At 38.2% G+C, this 18982-nt stretch overlaps 1 protein-coding gene across 10 annotated transcripts in view; it reads right to left on the reverse strand.

Moving 5' to 3' along the window:
* Positions 1-12058: 12058 nt before the first annotated feature.
* AGFG1 (ArfGAP with FG repeats 1) overlaps positions 12059-18982 on the reverse strand; it is a 55559-nt gene continuing 48635 nt past the window's right edge. For 2 of the 10 annotated variants that reach the window (XM_067560015.1, XM_067559937.1), the window contains 4 exons: positions 16876-16923; positions 15178-15336; positions 13207-13298; positions 12061-12779 (listed from right to left, as the gene is read on the reverse strand). In XM_067560015.1, the coding sequence (XP_067416116.1) occupies positions 12720-12779; positions 13207-13298; positions 15178-15336; positions 16876-16923 (359 nt within the window). In that variant the 3' untranslated portion in view covers positions 12061-12719. Of the gene's footprint in view, positions 12780-13206; positions 13299-15177; positions 15337-16875; positions 16924-18982 lie in introns of all 10 variants that reach the window. The other 8 variants (XM_067559688.1, XM_067559607.1, XM_067560174.1 and 5 more) reach the window with 8 other exon arrangements.

The following is an 18982-nucleotide window of genomic DNA, read 5'->3' on the forward strand; positions in this document are numbered from 1 at the left end:
CAAAAGTGAAAAAATGAATTGAGTAAAGAAACTTTGTCTTTTCTTTATTTCACATACCATGCTCCTCCCTGTGGGAGAGGTGAGAACATACGTACCGTATGTAAGAACATACAGATAAGCAACAAGAGAATTTAATATCCTATCTATTTCACAACGGGGCTAACAAGGTTTTTCAGGCACTTGGTAATAGCAACTATAGTCTCAAAACTAATATGAATGCTATACACATCCATAGAGAACGGGGCACATTTGTAGTGTACGATTTTCTAGATTTATTTCTTATTCCAATTTTTCTAGTATTTCAGACATGACTAATCTGTACAATGATTGCATTTCTTCACATTGCTAAAAAACACATACTAAACCAACAGTTTAGTACACAATGTACATAACAGTAATTTTTACCAAGTGCTGTGTTTGAAAGGAGTTCGGCTATTGTGGTCACATATCTAGTCTACATTCATACAGGCTCATGTTTTTCTGTCTTTTTATTCTGTTCCATTTCTTTCTATATGTGATGTACAGATTTGCCCAGTCTATCTAATGTTAAACATGCACCCAACGCTCTGTTCAGCTCCCCTGTACCATAACTAGCAAAGCTATTTTAAAACCAGCATATGGTTTGCAACATGTTTGTCTTTATTTTTATGTGGAACAGGTGATGCCTGATCTGGTCAACCTGCTTCCAGTAATGAACAGAAGACTCCCACGCTAGAGAGATTAGATGGATTAGAGGAATAGAAACAGAGCACACTCTGTATGGTCAATATACAAAGAAGCTTATTTACAGCTAAAATGTACATAGGCACAACTCTAGTATAAAACTTAACTACTAAGATATAGTACTTAGACAATTAAATCTACAGAGGAGAAGGTTACTCACCTTATGCAGTAACCAAGATTCTTTGAGATAGTTGTCCCTTTGGGTGCTCCACTTTAGGTGTCCATATGTCCTGCACCTGTAACTGTAATCTCGAGATAGACTGTTGAGATGCCGAAGGCTGGTTTGGTGTTTCTTGTGGTCTGGTTTGTCTGAACTTACAAACATTGGTTGTATTGTCTGAGTGGCTGTGTGTAAGGTGGGCAGAATCTGTATGTGTAATACCTGCCTGGTTTCTTTTTATTTGCAGGATCATAGGTGCCCAGCAATTTTAGAGTTGCCCTTGAATCTTTCAAAGTATGAAGGGATTCATCAGTTTTGCCACAAATAGTTTTGGGCTTCAAACAGCAGATCCTCTACAGTTGACTGCACCTCTCTGGGGCACCCCGAAAGATATAGCCAAGTGCACAGAGCATGACTACGGATGTAGCCATAGAGTGTGCAGCTTTCTCTGCAGAATCAAGTGAGGCCTGCGGTGCTGTCCGGGCAATGAGGTGATGTTGGCCATGCACTGCTCTTTTTTTATCCTCTGGCAAGGTTTCAATCAATTCTTCTGTTTTAGAAAAAATCGTGTGTATTTTGATAGAGGGCTTCGTAATTCACTATCCAGAATCGTAATGTTGCAGATGAGCATGCCTTATGGATGAAGAGGTCTAGTCTCTTCCAATCTGTGTCATATAGAGGGATGTCCTATTATGATGTTGCTTTCCCCTCTCGTTTGCCACATCTACAACTAAAGAATTTGGTGTGAGATGCATGAACAAGAATTCACTTCCTTTGGAGGGGATGTAGTATTTTTTGTCTGACCTCTTGAATGGTGGCGGTGCTGCTGCTGGTGTCTGCCAGATGGTTTTGGCAGGTTCCACGATAGCATTGTTAATAAGCAATGCTATCTTTTATGAGGTAGATGTTTGAAGAATAACCAGCACTGTGCTGAACCTCAGATACATCTTCCAGGAATATGTCCAGGGATTCTGCTACCCTTTAGAAAAGAGTTCCTGAAATTGTTTAAAAAGTCATTCCCGGTGGCAGATTGTGGGGGCATTATTGTTTCATCTGCAGAAGATGATAGGTTTGGTGGTGATGAATCTTCCTGGTCAGAGGCTTCATTGGTCTCTTCAGGTCACCTCCTCTGGGTGTTCTAAGGGTCCTAGCATGGTCAATGATGGAGATCTTGGTGCCCTCAGGCTTTCCGGTGTTGTGTCCTGTATACAGCCAATGGGTCCCAGTAGGGCCATTGTGATGGGAATGGCATGGGGGATGGTGCCCAAAGGTACCTATATCAGCTGGGCCCAACTGGTGTGATGGTCCTGGTCTGGGTGCATAAGCAGGTGTGGAATGATGGGTGAATATATTTGCCCTTCCTCTTCTTCACTGGAGAGTGGGGGGCAGACTAGGGTGGAATGGTCAGGTGACTCAGTACCAAACAGGTTGGAGTAATGTTGGTACTGAAGAGAGGAGATTCTAGAGTAGATGAGACTAATAGGTCTCTGTGTCTCAGAAGCTATTGTGGTACCCGGAGGGAAGTACAGATATCGGCATAACTGGCAGTGCCAATGTATGAGTTGCTGTTGTCAGTGCCAAAGATTTTTTGCTATGCACTGTAGGTACTATAGGTGGTGTCACAGACTGCCACACGGTTGAGGTGCTCAGTGTTGTGTCTTTTTCAGCTCTGTAAGTACCAAAGCTGTGGGCTTTGCTTTGTCCTTTGAGCCTTTATCAGCGCTTGCCTGCTTAAGGTCTGTAGCTCTCTGGGTACCGGCAGTACTGGATTGTCCTGGCGTCTGAGTCCTCAGAAGTGCTTTTTCTTCGTGGGCTCCCTCTGTTGAAGAAGTTTGAGAGTGCTTTTTCAAAGCCTTTTTAGGCAAGGACTCCTTAGGAGGAGCTTTTGTGGCACAATCTGTCAGAGGCTGGCCCGGGGGTGAAAAGGCTGTCCTTGACTCAGGGTCAGAGGCTGGTCACAAAGATTTTTTCATCATGAGTTTAAGTTAGAGGTCTCTCACCTTCCTTGCTCTGGCCTTTAGGTTACAGCAATGCGAGCACTTTTGTGGAATATGATTTGCCAAAATAGCGGACACAGTGTGTATGTTCATCTGAAACAGGTATAGAAGGCCTGCATGTCAGGCAGAACTTGAATCCCAGAGAGCTGGGCATGCCAGGGAGTTTTTCTGCCCTGAGCTGAGGGAGAGGGTGATGACAAACTATACTAACAGAAAAAAAACAAAAAACAAAACCCTTGTTTTCCAAATGAGGAAAAATTTTCAAAATACTATTTCTTTTACAAAAAGAAAAAAAGGGTCAAGGTAAACAGAAAGAACAGGATTAACTAATAACTATCCAATATCTATGTACTAATTAGAGAAAAGAGGCACTTCTAAGAGCTCCAACTCAAGCCAAAGGCGGTAGAAAAGGAACTGAGGGACGGTCAGTCTCACAGCGTTATGTGACAACCTGAGGCAGCGCAAGGCCACGACAACGCATGTGCGACCCAACCAGTCACTGCTACCATAATTCTCCAAATACAGGAGCAGGACATGCAGACACCTAAAGTGCAGCACCCACAGGTACACTCCTCTAAGAAAAAAAATCCTCCTTCACAGATTAGAAGAATCTATTCTCTCTCACTCCACAGCTCATGAGCTCAGTTTGTGGTGCTAGGGACCTATGTCCAATGGAGTTCAAGGCTGAACACATAAAACAGTGATACTGGATGACAGAGTGGTGATTTAATTAGCCCTAACCTGGAAAAACTCCATTACATCACATCTTCATTTAACCTTGGGGATAGATTTGTAAGCCTGTTTTCAATGTTTGGTTCTTAACCCATCTAACTCACCACCATACTCTGCTTTGTCTATTAATTTTATGTGAAAAGCATACAAAGTCCATAGCAGACCTCTCATGGAGTGTCTGCCTTCAATGTTTTTTAGCCTGCGCCAACATAAAAGTAGCTTCTGCAAACTGCTAATATTTAATCAGGGACTTGCATGTGAAAATCTACGAAGTGGTGTCTCAATAGCAAATGTTTAATAAGTGGGCTGTATGTAATTTCACCTGAAATGTATTTTACCTTGGAACAAGAGGCAAACAAAGAACAGGAAGACACAGAATATACTTTCAAAGTTTAATCCCAGCAGCTTCTCTTGGGCATTTCAAAGCTTGGCTGTGTAGACTGAGTTCTCACCACAGGTAGAATAGTCTTCCTTCCAGTTGGCTTGCACTAGTTCTCTGTGGTAGTTGAGATGGAGTTGATTAAGTAGATTATAGTTTGCAATGGTATAGCCATGTTGGTTCCAGGATATTAGAGAAGATAGGTGAGGTAATATCGGTTATTGGACCAACTTCTGTTGGTGAGAAAGAGGCTTTTGAGCTTCACAGAGCTGCTCTTTAGTTGTCCCCAATGCCTTCCAGGTGCTTTTCTTGCTTACAATTCTAAACAGGTGTTTTTAATATCTGAAGGTAAATCAAGGTAAGCAACACCCTGGTACATCTCCATTTCTTACTATTGTGTAAGAGCAATAAATGATTTAAAGAAAAAAAAGTCAAGGAGTGTCTGCAGCCCATTCTTCCCAGCAAGATATCTGGGAAGCCCCTTTGATGTCAGGCTCAAATTCTGTTCATGGTCATTTTCCATTTATACTACAAAAATGATAGCTGATAAACCAGTTTGAGTTGCCTTAAGATAGAAGAAAATGTAAACATTGATGATTGCAAAGTTTTATTTTTGAATGAATCACTGTGTATAAACTTAAAATTGCTATTTAATAATTGTTCAGAACTGTTGTAAACTGGTATTTTAACATTGTACAAAATATTATTCTTACTTGATAGGATGTTGGAGAGTATGACAGACACAATGTTCTTATATCTTCTATCTAGGTTCAGTAACTATGGCAATGAGCTATGTAAAAATGAACTGGGATCTTTCAGGAGGGCTAACACTGGAAATCTTCTCTGCAGTGGATGCTCATTCTCTATTTCTTAAGCATTTCACTGCCAACATCTGGACATGCTGCTATGCTGGCTACCTAATTTTCAAGCCATGTAATATGCTTTTTAGAACAATAGCAATGTAAGTATAAACCACAATACTGCTGATTCATTAATGTAGATTTCAAGTCAGTAATTATTATTTTATACATTTTTAAAAGAGTAATACATCAGAAACAGATTAGAGTTCTACTTAATGTTTCTTTTGGAATGAAACAAATATTGCTTTTTTTTTTTTTTTTTTTTTTACTTGAACGGTTGCATGAAACCTTCTTAGACTAGATGAACAAGATTGATAGCCAGTGCTTCATTACTGTTTTTGAAAACTGGTAGCTTCCTTACCCTACATTATTCTATTATGTATTTATTCTTCTACAATCTTTATCTGCAGGACTGCTCCATACTGGATGAGAGTGAACATATTTAAGCCCGTGTGATCATCTCTGAATGTTTCAGAAATTACCATTGAAATGTAATGTCACCCCATTTTGCTTAATCTAGTTTGGGTTATTGTCAAACTGAAACCATGGTTGGGTTCCATGAATTATTAAAGCACCCCCATTCCCAACCCCTATAAAAGGAGAGAATGCTAAGGATATAATTTTCAAAGATGTACCTAGCTCTTTGGAACCTTTGGAAACCTGAGCCTAGATGGAATTTATGAGATACAATCTAGGTAAGGATGCAAAGCAGCCTCTTTCACAGCTGGAAAAGTCCCCAAACACTTCAAAGTACAGTAAAAATCTCTAACCAATGCTGCTCATGATCAAAACAAGTCATATAACAAAACAAGCCTAGATTCCCGAAGGAAAATACCTACAAAGAAAATTAAGATAATGCAAGGAAAAGTGTGGAAAAATGTACTGACACTCAGGAGAGCTAAAAAAGACATCACAGACAAAATATAGAACATAAAAGTAACTGGCAAGAATAATTTTGAATTCCTATAGGATTCTTCCGTGCATGAGTCATACCAATCATCATTCATCTCCCCATCATCCACGCATTTTCTCCAAAGAAAAGGAAAGCTACTATATGCAAGTCCTCTGCAGTTTAACTCACCTATTAGTTCAATTTTAGATTGCTGTCAATGTAAGCATGGAACACTTTGCTTTTATGCTTGGATTCAACTTTATCACACAAGTGATTCAGACCACTCAACTGTTGTAGTTGATTCCAAAGGTCTGAGATTGGATATTGTCATTGAGGCAAATTTATTATGTGTATTGCACCCAATTCTATTAGTGATGCAAGCATGCTCTTCCTGCTCAAATGGAAATCCTCTGAAAACACAGTTTTGTTTTAAATTTAGCTTTTAAGGAAGACTAAATTAGTAGAGTAACTCAAATGGACGACGTTGATTTGAAAACAGGTTCATCTCCGATGAGTTAACATTAGTTGCCACCTACTTGCCCTGTGTCCTCTTACCAGTTTTTGTGCAATCACTTTTTTAAATAAAAGAAAAAGTTTCTCCCCCCTATCACTATGTGAAAGACACCACCCCGCTCACTTCTTTCCTCCCAAACAAAAGAAACTACTAACTGGCCAACATTAAAGCTGGCTATTCAGAAAATACTGTCAAATGCTTATAATAAACAAAGGTATGAAGCAAGCTGTAAATTGAGATTTATCAGTAGCATTAGATGGTAAACTCAGTGTTTCATAAGAGAAAAGCTTTTTTCAATAATTCAGTATAAAGTGATCTCACATTTGCTAAACAGATTTCATCCCAAAGTGGTTTACAAACAAACCAATTAAGATGACCAAAGTATCCACGCTTCATCCTTTCAGCAAAATGATGCAGCTATGCAACAAAGATAGAGCAAGAAGCATGGAAACCTCCAGCAATCTTAACAAGCTGTCAGCTCAGTTTTATGTTTCATCAACAAGATTATCTTTACAAGGGTTCTACAGTTGTTTGCATTTTATTAAGGAGGTTCACGAAGGCAAAAAATGGCACCTCTAGAATCTACATACCTGGTTAGACTAATGTTTTCAAGATGTCATCTATAGATAAAATGCACACTGAAAACAATGAAGAAGTTTTAAGCAAACAAGAGCTCTCCATATGGGTGCCTAAATACATGAGATGTTTCTCTAACTGAAGACATTCCAAAGAGAATTTTCTTAATATAGAAAGTAAAAACATTGGTGTCTCATTTTCAACCTTTATAACGTTCACAGGAGAATACCAAGGTGAGTACTCTGAGTCATGTCTCAGGCAGAGCAATTCACAAAACCATCAGGGGGGTGGAGGGGCCCAAGTGAGCTCCAAGAATCTCAGTTCTGACAAAAGGAGAGAGAGAGTCACTTATTTTAACATTTACTTTTGCATGCTTAGACCAGAATTTTTGAATGCGTGCCCAGGAGAAGCTCACAATTTCAACAGCTGAAAAACAGTTATTTTGGGCTCCTCTGGCTACACATTTTTCCCATTAGGGGTCTAGTAGTCAGGCCAAAGACCTGTGCATCCAGCAATGTGGGCATGCTGACCAAAAGGGTGAAGATGAGGTAGGGCAATAAAGGCCCTATTTATCCAGGCGATAGCTCCTGGTTGAGGGAATTACATTGTGGTGAACTATCTGGAGAGACTGGGTATTTACCTACCTCCCATGTTGTCCTGTGAGACACCAGTCCGAGCCCTGCTCCCCCTGACAGTCTCCTTCTGGGGTGTTTGGAGAGGACTTCTGAACTACCATGCTGGTTCCAGAGATACTAAAAGGGCTGCTGAAGTGCAATGTGGTTGCCTGATTCAAAACCACTTCCATCCTTGCTGAAGTCTGGCTATGGCAGCTCCCCCATGCAAGGCCACACACTGTGCATGCATTGTGGGTGGGGGGGGACAACACACTACCCTTCATGCAATTTTTCCAACCTTTCCTGGGAAACCCCCCGCTGTTTGGCTGCCTTTCCCACCCTCTGGGGAAGAGCAGCCAAATCAGGACTGCTTCAGGAGACAGGCAGAGCTCTCCCTCTCCCACCCCTCAGGAGCAGAGAGTGTTGGAAAGGAGACAAGGAAGGGAGTTGTAGTCAATACCATTCTCATAAAAGGGAAGGGGGGGGGGGCAATAGAACGAACCCTGAAGATCAGGGTGACACTCATCCCTCCTTGTGAAAAATGGGCCAGCAGTCTGCTCTTTGCTTCTCCCCCTTCCATAGAGAGAGAAGAATACCTGGAACTCCATGCACTCCTTCCCCCACTCCTCAAAGGCCTGGGAAAAAAGGGTGAACAGTTTTACCATTTTTTTTCCAGTTTCTAGCTTATGGCAGCTATTTTGCACTCATAGCTGGGATTTTCCTGATGAGAAACATTTATGCAATTATCTCCACCAAATGCAAAAAGGAAACAGAGCTTTCCCATAGAGCCCCTGAGCATTAAAGAACAAGGATCAGAACGGGTGACAACCAACAATGCAACATTCCTGTAGCTTTAACATCTTGACACTGTTTTTCAGACATGCTTCACTAAGTGCAATGAATTAGAAGGAAGCTAATCCTTGACTAAGAAAAAGTATCGATTGGTCAATACTGCAATACGTGACTAGTTATTCATGCTCTGGGGTTTTAAAGTGAGATTTTCTTAGCAAATATAGATATAAGCCTTGTTTTCAAACAGATCTAACCCCCCTCTCACCCTTTTCAATTTCAGCTCTGAGGGGAAAAAATACATGCAAAGGCACAATCCCACCACCAATACCACCTTAGTTCTCAGTGACCCCACTGGAGTTCTGTATACAGCCCAATGACCCCCAATTCAGCAAAGCACTTAAAATTCAGCAGAGTCTAAACATGTATTTTAGTACCATTGCAGTCAATGGGACTTACTCTATTCAGAATTTTATGCTACCATTACTTGTTTGAATGCTTCCAGAAATGCAATAAGCAACACAACTAGTATTTGCCATGTTTAAAAAGCATGTGCACTTAAGTGTCTTGCCAAATCAGGGCTAATAGCAAGATTAGCTCCATGACGGTTTACTATACCAGCTTTTCGTAACTCTTACGTATAATTTCTTAGTGAAACTAGAAGTTTCATGGACATTTAGAATTTAGTTTTCTGACATTCTAGTGAAATTAAAATTTTGACCTTAAACTGTCTCTAATCAATGAGAACTTTCATTTTGGAATTTCATACCACCATTACTGAATGGCATACACACAAACAAGAAGTGCTATAGAAGAGCTGTATTACCATATAAGCATGTTAATGTTTACTTTTTTGTCAACTAATCCATTAAATTTTTTAATATACAGAATTATTAGCACGTGTTTTATAGTGTGGCAATACTGCAGTTTTAACTTAATTTCTCATATACCCCTCACACATACAGTTATTGTCCAAGTGAATAGACACTAGAATCAGAAAGCAAGCAGAACTCCAGAATTGCTAGACTACGAAGAAAACTGTTATTGCACAAAATAGAAGCTGCTATTGCATGCAGAGATGACATACAAAAATGGTTGTTAACTGGTTGGATGCTGTACAGAAATAGAGAACACAGGAGCTTTTCCTGTCTAAAGATTTGCCTTGAGTAGGAAAAATGGTTACTTTCGATTGGGTTTAGCTAGCACGAGTTAGTTAAACCTGACCCAAAGTTGATAAATCCCCAAGTACGTGCTTCACGTGCTTATGGCAAGCAGAAGGAAGACTCCATGTATAAGTTGCAGCCTCCACAGAAGATGGCATTAGCTACTATAGAAATTGAAATAAGTAATTTAAAGATGTGTACTACTTGGAAATTTTAGCAAAACTTACCCAATGCAACATCTACCTTAGTAAAATCTGATTAAAATCATTGCAGTTTTCCTTTACGTAAATGCAAAAGGATCTCTTAGCTAAAGGTACTCAAAAGCTTGAGATGTAGCAGATAAAGTTACTGTTGTCCTTTCCTATTCAACAACATTTATACTTAACATTTAGAGTATAAATTAGCAGTTTACATCTTCCCTCAAAAAGGAGAATGACAGATTCCCTTATTATGCTGGTTTAAAAATTTTGAGAGTGCTTCTACTCCTAAAATTTTCCTTCCAAGGTGTCCTAGTATGAGAGTTATACTTGCAGTTCTTTTAGCATGTTTCAGATATTGATTAGTTCTCCATTTTGAAATTGTAAGTTATCCTCTTGCTACAGTATTCTGATTCTACAAAATCCTAGAGACATACTGGTCAGTTGGATTATTATAGTTAGGTCAGAATTGCAGTAGATTGTATATCAAGTTGGTCTTCCATTTAAAAAAGATTATTTCCAGCTACCTTTACACCATAACATCTGATACAACCAATAATTTAATCCACTGTCATGGCCAAAGTTGCTAAAGTCATGCATCAATGTATAAGAACTCAGGATGTAACTCTACATAGAAAAAAGAGTTAGTTACCAGGTGAAGAGCCCAAAGCCTGATGCAGGAAAAGAGACAGTGAGATAAAGATTGGGCAATGGTGCTCTAGCAGAAATTTCTCCAAAAAGATGCAGTTTGTTATCTCTGTTGCAGGAAACAAGACTTGTACATGTTTTGTAAATGTTACACCTCAAAAATAGTGACACTATTATTCCTTTCTGCTGCAATAGGAAGCTGACCTCCAGTGCTCAGAAATCTGTTACTGTTGAGCAAAGCTTGACAATGGTTTAACCTTAACATTTTAACAAGGGTATATTGAATACCATTTTTAAGGCAGAATCCACTTCTTTCCATGTAGATCAAAATTAGATACTGTGCTAGAAGCAGAACCAAGCGTAAATGTATCAGTGTACAAGCACTTAGAATGAAACTCTACCTAGAAAGGAGTTAACTAAGAGCTAAATACACAAAGGGACTCTGGTGAATAGCTGTCTCTGTACGCACCTATTAGCCAATATTTAGATGCTACTGACATTCCCCAAACCACTATCCAGCTGCTGCCTAGCCCTGTAGGCACCTACGTCACATAGACACCAGGTTTCTGTTGGTAGGCATGCAAAAGACATTTAAATCATGATGCCGCCCCATGCTACTCACACCTAAGCCTCACTAGGATTCTGAAACTAAGAGTTTCCCCATTTATCTGACCCACAGGACCTGATCCAGTAGGCATGCTCAGGGCATGCCTAACCCACACAAAGGATGGGGTATAGTGATGGCACATAGACATGATAAACAATGCTAAATAGCCAGTGGGAGATGCAGGTTTGAATCCCCACTCTGCCTGACTTGGTGCAGGGACTTGAATCTAGGTCTCCCATATCCCATACGAGTGCTCTAACCACCAGGCTCTTCGGTATTCCAGTGTGGGTCTCAATCTCTATTGTTGAGGCTTTTTCTCCTGCAGTTAGGCACCTAAGCCAGGTCAGCCCTTTCTCACAAAAAATGAGAACCCCCTCAACCCCATGATAATCAATAGCCCAGTGGTGAGGGCATTCACCTGGGATGTGAAAGACCTATTTTCAAATCACTGCTCTACTGATTTGGTGGACCTAACCCCAGGAGAGGGTTCACAGCTGAGAACCCCAAGTGAAGACAAGTGCCTAAGACCCCGATCAATGTGAGTTAGCCACTTAAGTCCCTTTGTGGATCTGGACCATAAATGCAGAGAAAAGAGGCAAGGCTTAATTCCCGATAGCTTAGACAGCTCCACACTCAGCTTATGGGCTTCTGAGAATCCCTTTCTTAGGTGCCTAACTCTCCCCATGCATTGTATGGGGAGACTGGGTACGCAACCCAAGGCTGTGAATTCTAGTAGGTGCCTAGGAACTCCTAAGTCCCTTTTGTGAATCCATCCCTAATTGCCAAAACAGTTGTTCTAGACAGTCATTTAAAAAAAGTTACTCCATGTTTCCACTACCCACCTTCACAATTTACTATGAAGCCTCCCACATTTGAAGAAATGTTAGTATTTGTTAGTGATGCACAATTAGAAGTACAAAGAGTTCAACAGCCTAACAACTAGTGAACACCTGCCCACACAGCCTTTATACAAGTTTGATCTGAATGGTATTGTAAGGAGATAAATGAAGTAACATCAGTGTCAAGTCAGAATTAATTTGACTTAATGAATTGTGTCAAAGTTTTGTCCTCACTTTACCTATAAAGCCTGCATACCACCCCCCTTTCTTTACCGTGTTTTATTTGAGTATTCATGAATGGATGAATATACTTACACTAAAAAACAAAACAAAAAAAACCACAAGTCCTGTAGCACCTTAAAGACTAACAAACCCATTATTTGTTACTGCACAGCAGCAAGAATACACAGTCTTTTTTTCCCCTAATATTTATTTTTTTCACCTGCAAACTGTAGCAAAACATGATCAGCTTTATTAGGCAGACAGGTATCTCTCTACATTACAGAGAATTTAGGCATGTATAAATAGAAGAACTCCTTAGGAATGGAAAACATTTTGGAGAAATTAACAAATTTGACGGCATGACTTCCAATAGCAATGGTTAAAATGATGTCATTCCCAGAGATCCAACAGCACCTCAAAGTGGCTGATCTATTTCCCCAGTAACATTTTTCACATAACTGTGTTAAAGTTACAAATACTGATATGCACAAATAGCTATTTTCTAAGAAAAATATGTACAGTACTGCAGCATAATGAATGTGGTATCTGCAATTACTTATTAGCCAATTTTAATATACATGATACCCCTAATTTTTTCCTGCCAATTCACAGATTAAGGATGTTACCAGAGCCCTCCGTTTTGCACGTATTACCTGGTGGTTTTAATACACAATGCAGGTGTTTTTTTTTTTTTAAAGACTTCTCTTGTGTTTAAAGCTAAGATCAGTGAAACAAGACAAGAGTGCAAGAGGCGCAGAGATGTTATGTGACCACATAAGAGTTCTTTTGGGTAAAGTGTCTATAAGGCTATAAGAAAGGATTGGTTGATGAGCTTCCTGTTGGATATTGTCCCGTTGGCGCACCAGCCTGAAAAACAGACAAAGGCAAAAAAATAAAATGCACCAAAAACTGTGTTTGCACAACAAACCCTAAAAGAGGTACTGTATCTGGATGGAATAAATTAAAAAAAAAAAACCCAAACACACAAAAATCTGTTACTATCTTGGTGAGAAAGACTTTCTTGTAATACTTCATGTATTGTTGTGGTTTTTGGTGATTTAAAAATACATCCCTAAAAAAATCATAGTACATAAATACCCCTGTCTGATTTTGAACAGCCTTATCAATGCCGTGTCATCTGAATACTGAATTGCATCTAAGAGATCACATGCTGCCTTCCCTAATTTGAAACAAAAACGAGCGGCATGCATATCTAAATTAAATGTATTGTGATTACATCTCTTTTTGGACCTGTGAGGTTTACTAATATTACTGTGTAATAATTCTCACTTACCATAAAAGGATTACTAGATACTCCAACAGCTGTAACTTGTCCAAAGGGGGTTACCACAGGCTTTGCCTGTCCAAATGCTGCAAAACCTGCACCTTGTCAAGATAAAAACATTAGATGTAGCTTTATACTGGTGGCCAAGTCTTTAAAGACAGAAGACTATTCTCTATAAGCCCACTTGCATCAAAGTGACACAGACTAAACTGTTTTGTTCATTGGTAATTTGACTTCATCAAGGCAATGGGATTGGGTCAAATTTGATCCATTATTTAGATTTTCTAAATTTAAATTTATACAAAACTTCAAGACAATTTTAAAAATCCATGAACTTTCTTTCAATTCCTATGGGAAAAAATGTTTTAAAAGAATTCCCAGGACTACTTCCAAGATAAAATGCTCCAGTGTTGTTCTAATATGTGACACTACACAAAATTGATAAGAAATTTACTAATCTGTTTCACTTCCATGTTCAGTCTATTTTCATTGATATCTAACATGAGTAAAATGCCAAAACGCATTAAGAGTATAAGTTCAAGTTAAGTTTCAGTTGTTGAAGTTACTTGACAAATCTTGAGATTTATAAACCCTTAACACCAAATTGTCAATGGTGCAGAATATACAAAGCAAATATGCTTAAATCAACTAATCATAGCTTTTGTTAATATTCATTTGTTAGTCCATTTGAAATGAGCCTAAGTCAAGAGCCTTATATCACTGGACTTTTACTCAAATAAGTTCTCAAGCATCAATTTTCTTATTTTGCCTATATGTAAATTTCTATTATTGATGGAAATCTCTTTTCAGTTTGTGTACACAGAGTGAAATCAATGTTTATCAACATTTACCAATAAAAATATAATCCTTTCAAGCCTCCTTATAAGACAGACCCATTCAAATGGTTTTCCAGGAAGAAATCAGGTCAAACCTTTGTGAATTTCTATTACACATTTCACACAAAGTAACAATACAGTAGCACAATAAATTACAGCATCTTTTTAAGAGTTTGGAATCTGAATACACTGCCTCCCTAAAACTAATACCAACAAATATAATTGAACGAATAATGCCAGAGATAGAGCTTTATAATATTCATTACAGTTAAAGGCATTAGTGTGTGTTAATATTAAAAATGTTAAATAGCAAACACAAAGTGGCTACTTTTATTTGTCCCTAATTCTTGTGTTACTGAAAAAAAGAAGCAATAGTTGGTTGGTTATTTCTAAAAATTCAACAGTTATTGCTTCCTGGCTACATTTCAGTGTGCAGTTTTCTTTTTGGACCTTTTCCTGCATGTAAAAATTGATAAAATAATGTAGGCTATTTATCCTGATTTTCTCTAGCCTTTGCCCCTTTTAAGGTTTGAGAAATGTGTTATAATAGGCTCCAGACACAAACAGGCATGGAAAACAGTCTCCTTCCCTGCACAAAAGAAGGTCCAGTAAAAATCCAACTAAAAAAAAAAATCTCACTGGCATTTTGTTTCAGAGACAGTGATCATAATGATAGCAATAAAACTGGACATTTAACAAAATTTATTCCATGTCATAAAGGAGCATGCTGAAGCCAAGTTCTTTAATCATGAAATTGCATAAGTTCTGGAACTGGGAGTGGTGGGAGTACTGCTGCACCCACTGGTTTGATGTGGTTTCCATTATGTACAAGGTTTAAAGTTTGGTTTAACGGCTCTCAGCATCCCCACTGTAAAAACTGTTGTAGCACCCCCGTGCAATTGTATGTGCAAGATCATCCCAAAAGAGCCAAGATAAGGAAAATGCACATTAAAAGTCAAGTATCATCTTGGGTTGCCAAAATATAGTTCGACTGTGAAATACTCCATGTTTTTTGGAATAGCAATATATCACAATGGACACAAAAATTAAGGTTTACTCCTTTCCTCCTGCCCCTTACATACATGAAGTTTGCTTTATATAGTCCCACTTGCATAACCAAGATTTCTTGTATGTATGAACTTACCATTTGGTTGCTGAGCAAAAGCAGTTTGTTGTGGGAAAGTTGCCTGGACTGGGAAGGTAGGCTGTTGGAAATTGCCACTGAAGCTAGTAGGAAGACTGTAAGATGCAGGAGTTCCAAATCCCGCAGGCATGCTCATGGATGCTGTGCCAAACGTTGCCGCTGATAGGGAAAGCAGCATTCAATTATCTTTAAATTTACAAGTAATTTCTTATAAAAAATGTACTACAATGCCACACAAAGAAGAATCTTGCTAGCTTCCTAATACCCACAAAACTGCCAAGGGGCAGGTTAGTCTCAGCTTCCAGTACCATTGAATTAATTTGCTCACTATAAAGTTAAATAAAATACATGCAAGATGCAACTTAGCTTTATTTAAAAAAAAAACAAAAAAAAAAAAACACACAACCCTGAATGGAACAATGTCAGTTTGCTAGGTGCAAGTTTGTTTTTTTATTATATTTGTATCTGTAAAGTCCATGGAATTCTTTTCCATGTTTTACACCCAGTCAAGTGCTTCCAAAAGTTATTTCTGGTAAAACATTAATGTGGAGGCTGGCACTTACAGGCAACACCAAAAACACAGCGTGTATGTTCAATGGAAGAAAATGTTAGGGCTGAAAAATTTCAGTGTCAAATTTCCAAGGTAAAGTTATAAACAGTTTGAAAATTGTAAAAATCAATATTCAATGTTCTTTTAAAATAACTTACCATGCACAGACTCGTATACCAAATTTCTACCACAGAATTACTTAGTTTAAAATTGAGGTAACACTTCAAAAAGAAAAAATCTCATCGGCCTCACTGTTCCTGAACATTCCTGGGACAACAAACCCTGCGGTATGTAGGCAGTACCAGGCAGGTCTTCAAGGAAACACTGATTAACAGTAGCATAGCAAGTGCAAGAGACTAGCAACAAAACCATTACTAAATCCTTTGGGATTTACTGTGATTAATATTAAACAGTACGCAAAAGGCTTTTTGGTATGAACATAAGTGTCAGGCATTTCTGCTCTAATTCAGCATTAAGTGGGACTATTCTTTGAAAGTGTTACAAAATTTAATTTGTCTTTCTTTGGTATAAAACTTGTACAAATTATTTCTAAATCAACATTTAATTAACTGAAAGGTAAACTGTTGTCAGGAAAGGAACTGTGTGTATGTGGGTGGGTGGGGATATATATATTTAAGTAACCATTAAAAAGAACAAGACAACAAGCATGGGATATAAAGTAAACAGATAAGTGACACAGTACATACAAAGAATGCATTGACATTACTTTCACAAGTTACCATTAACAGAAGAGGCTATTTAATAGTGAACAGCTATTTAACAGCTTGATAAAACAGCAAACCCAAACACATTGTGACCAACTGTGCAGTGGTTTGGAATATCCAAAGCTGTCAAACTTACTACAAACAAGCTTCGAAGAATTCACTCAAATAAGTTGTAAGCATTTATTAATGTGACCATGGAGGTAAGCGATAATGGCTTTGTCTTAGTATAATTTTTTATTTGTATGAAGCAATTAAGTCAATTATTTTCCCAAGTGCCACACATCCATGCCCACTCCATCTTAAAATATGGATAACAGCCTATTCAAATTTTACATGCAGAGAACCAGGAAGCTGGCAATAAGCTTTCACAAGCAAGGAAACAATTAGCCACACGAAACTCAGATATCAAATGTGGCCACCTACCAAAATGAGCCTGAGGAAACATGTGAGAGTGCATTGCTCCCGACAGGCCTTATGGAAAGCCACAAAAAGACCAATGTCAAATGATTTATGTATTTATGAACAGTAATTTTTATACAACTATAATCACTGCACTTTATCATGTAAAAAAAGCTCTGAAACTGCAAAATTTTTCTAACAACTAATTTATCAAGTCTACTGCAGATCAATTGGTAAATTATAAGTGTTACCTGAACTAATTATGCTAACAAAGTGAAAGGCATTTTTTCCCCCCAATATACACTACAAACTTTATACCAAACCCATTTACACTGCATGCAAAAGGCAAACACAGCATAAAGCTAAATTATAAGTAATATCTTACTGCACTCATCACGTTTGCTGAAAGGAACTTATGATACAGGAAATATTAATTACAATATCCTATGAGATACTTAATTGCAGAACGGTATAACTTGTTGATGCTCAAACACTTTTTCCAAAGGATAGAACGTTTTCAGAAGTAAGGGAACATAGAAGTGGTTAAACAGAATTTGTTTTAAAAGGATTAGTCTTAAAAAAAAAAAAAACAAACAAACAAAAAAAAAAAAAAACTTCACACTCTGGACTTATATACATTGTCCTGCACTTCAGCCCATGGGGACGTGAACAGCAGTGCACACTGAAGCGCATTGCACTCTAACTCCCCGTGTGGATGTGAACTAAAAGCTTCCTAGTTCACATTAACATTGAAGAGGATTGCATTAATGTGAACTAGGAACCTTTTAGTTTACACCTGCAGTGTCCACACAGGGGAGTTACAGCACACACTTTGGTGAGTGTTGCAAATCACACCCCCATAATCCAAACTGCAGGCAGTGTAGCTATATGTCTGACTGGCAGAGACATACTAATTCCAATAGCCTCTTTAAGGCTATAATTTTGTAAGGACTCAAAACAGTGAGAGAAATTTTTAAAGATAATCCAAAATGGTACAAATATTAATGTTGGGATGAAATTAAGTAAAGGAGAGATACAAAAGGTATTAATTAAATAGCAGAGAGTCTATTAAATAGCAGAAAAGTAGCCCAAAGATACAGGGAAGAATCTTCCATTTGCAGAGGAGATGAACAGGTTGAATTAACTAAATTTCTGAGTCTATTAATTCAAACTACACAATATTTTGAGCATATGTATTGCAAAAGGGTAGCTCTAAAACCAGTTTGGCTAATAGACAACCTATTGTTGAAGGTTGTGGAATGCACAGTTGCTGAATTTTAGGATTGGCCCCATTTGGCATTGCAGATAAGGAATTCAGCACAGAATAAAATATAATACTAGTAGCAGTGTCTAAACCCATGAGCATTATATTGTAAGAAGGAACATCAATCTAATTTTTCAACTTATAATTTAACTATTTTACATATGGAGTCAGGACCCCATGGATTATGCAGAATTCACCCCTTCCCTCAGAACTGTGCTCCATCAATGTAAGCTATCGTTTAAAAGGATTTCTCACCCTAATGGTAGGGAAAGAAATACCTGAAAACATGAATGAATGTGAGGTTTGTCTTTGAAGGTGCAGAGAATCTAACAATACCTAGAAAGGTGTTAACTTTTCCATTCATTTAAATGGGTATAAATTCTGTAAGTGTCAGTACAAATGTCACTGTTAACTGTTTCAATATGTAACAAATATCCAGTAAATGTTCTTATCTCAATCCCAAACTGCCTCCCATGGTGGATAGTTTAGTATAGAAAACAATCATAGGGGCTATTGTACTGATGGCATTATTCATTTTTTATATTTTTAGTCTACATGAAGCTGCTGCAGAATTTCCAGTTGCAAGAGAATTTATAGTCTGCAGCAAACAGATACTGCCTTTCATTGCTGAGTATCCCAGAGTGCTTTTCAAACTATTTAAAGAAATCGTTACCACTAACACAGTAATGCAACTACATCTAGCATATAACAACAACAAGTAGTACACAGTGGGTTTAAAACACCACAACAGGTCAATGCTGCAGCCAATTAAAATCGGAGAGGAAATTTAGAGACAGAATATGAATACTAAAGCTGGTCAGAAAATTTCCAATGGAACATTCTTGCATTATAAAATGTCAAATCATT

Source organism: Emydura macquarii, unplaced genomic scaffold, assembly GCF_026122565.2.
Source record: "Emydura macquarii macquarii isolate MOO-44397 ecotype Brisbane River unplaced genomic scaffold, CSIRO-AGI_Emac_v2 contig_18, whole genome shotgun sequence".
Lineage (NCBI taxonomy): Eukaryota > Metazoa > Chordata > Testudines > Chelidae > Emydura > Emydura macquarii.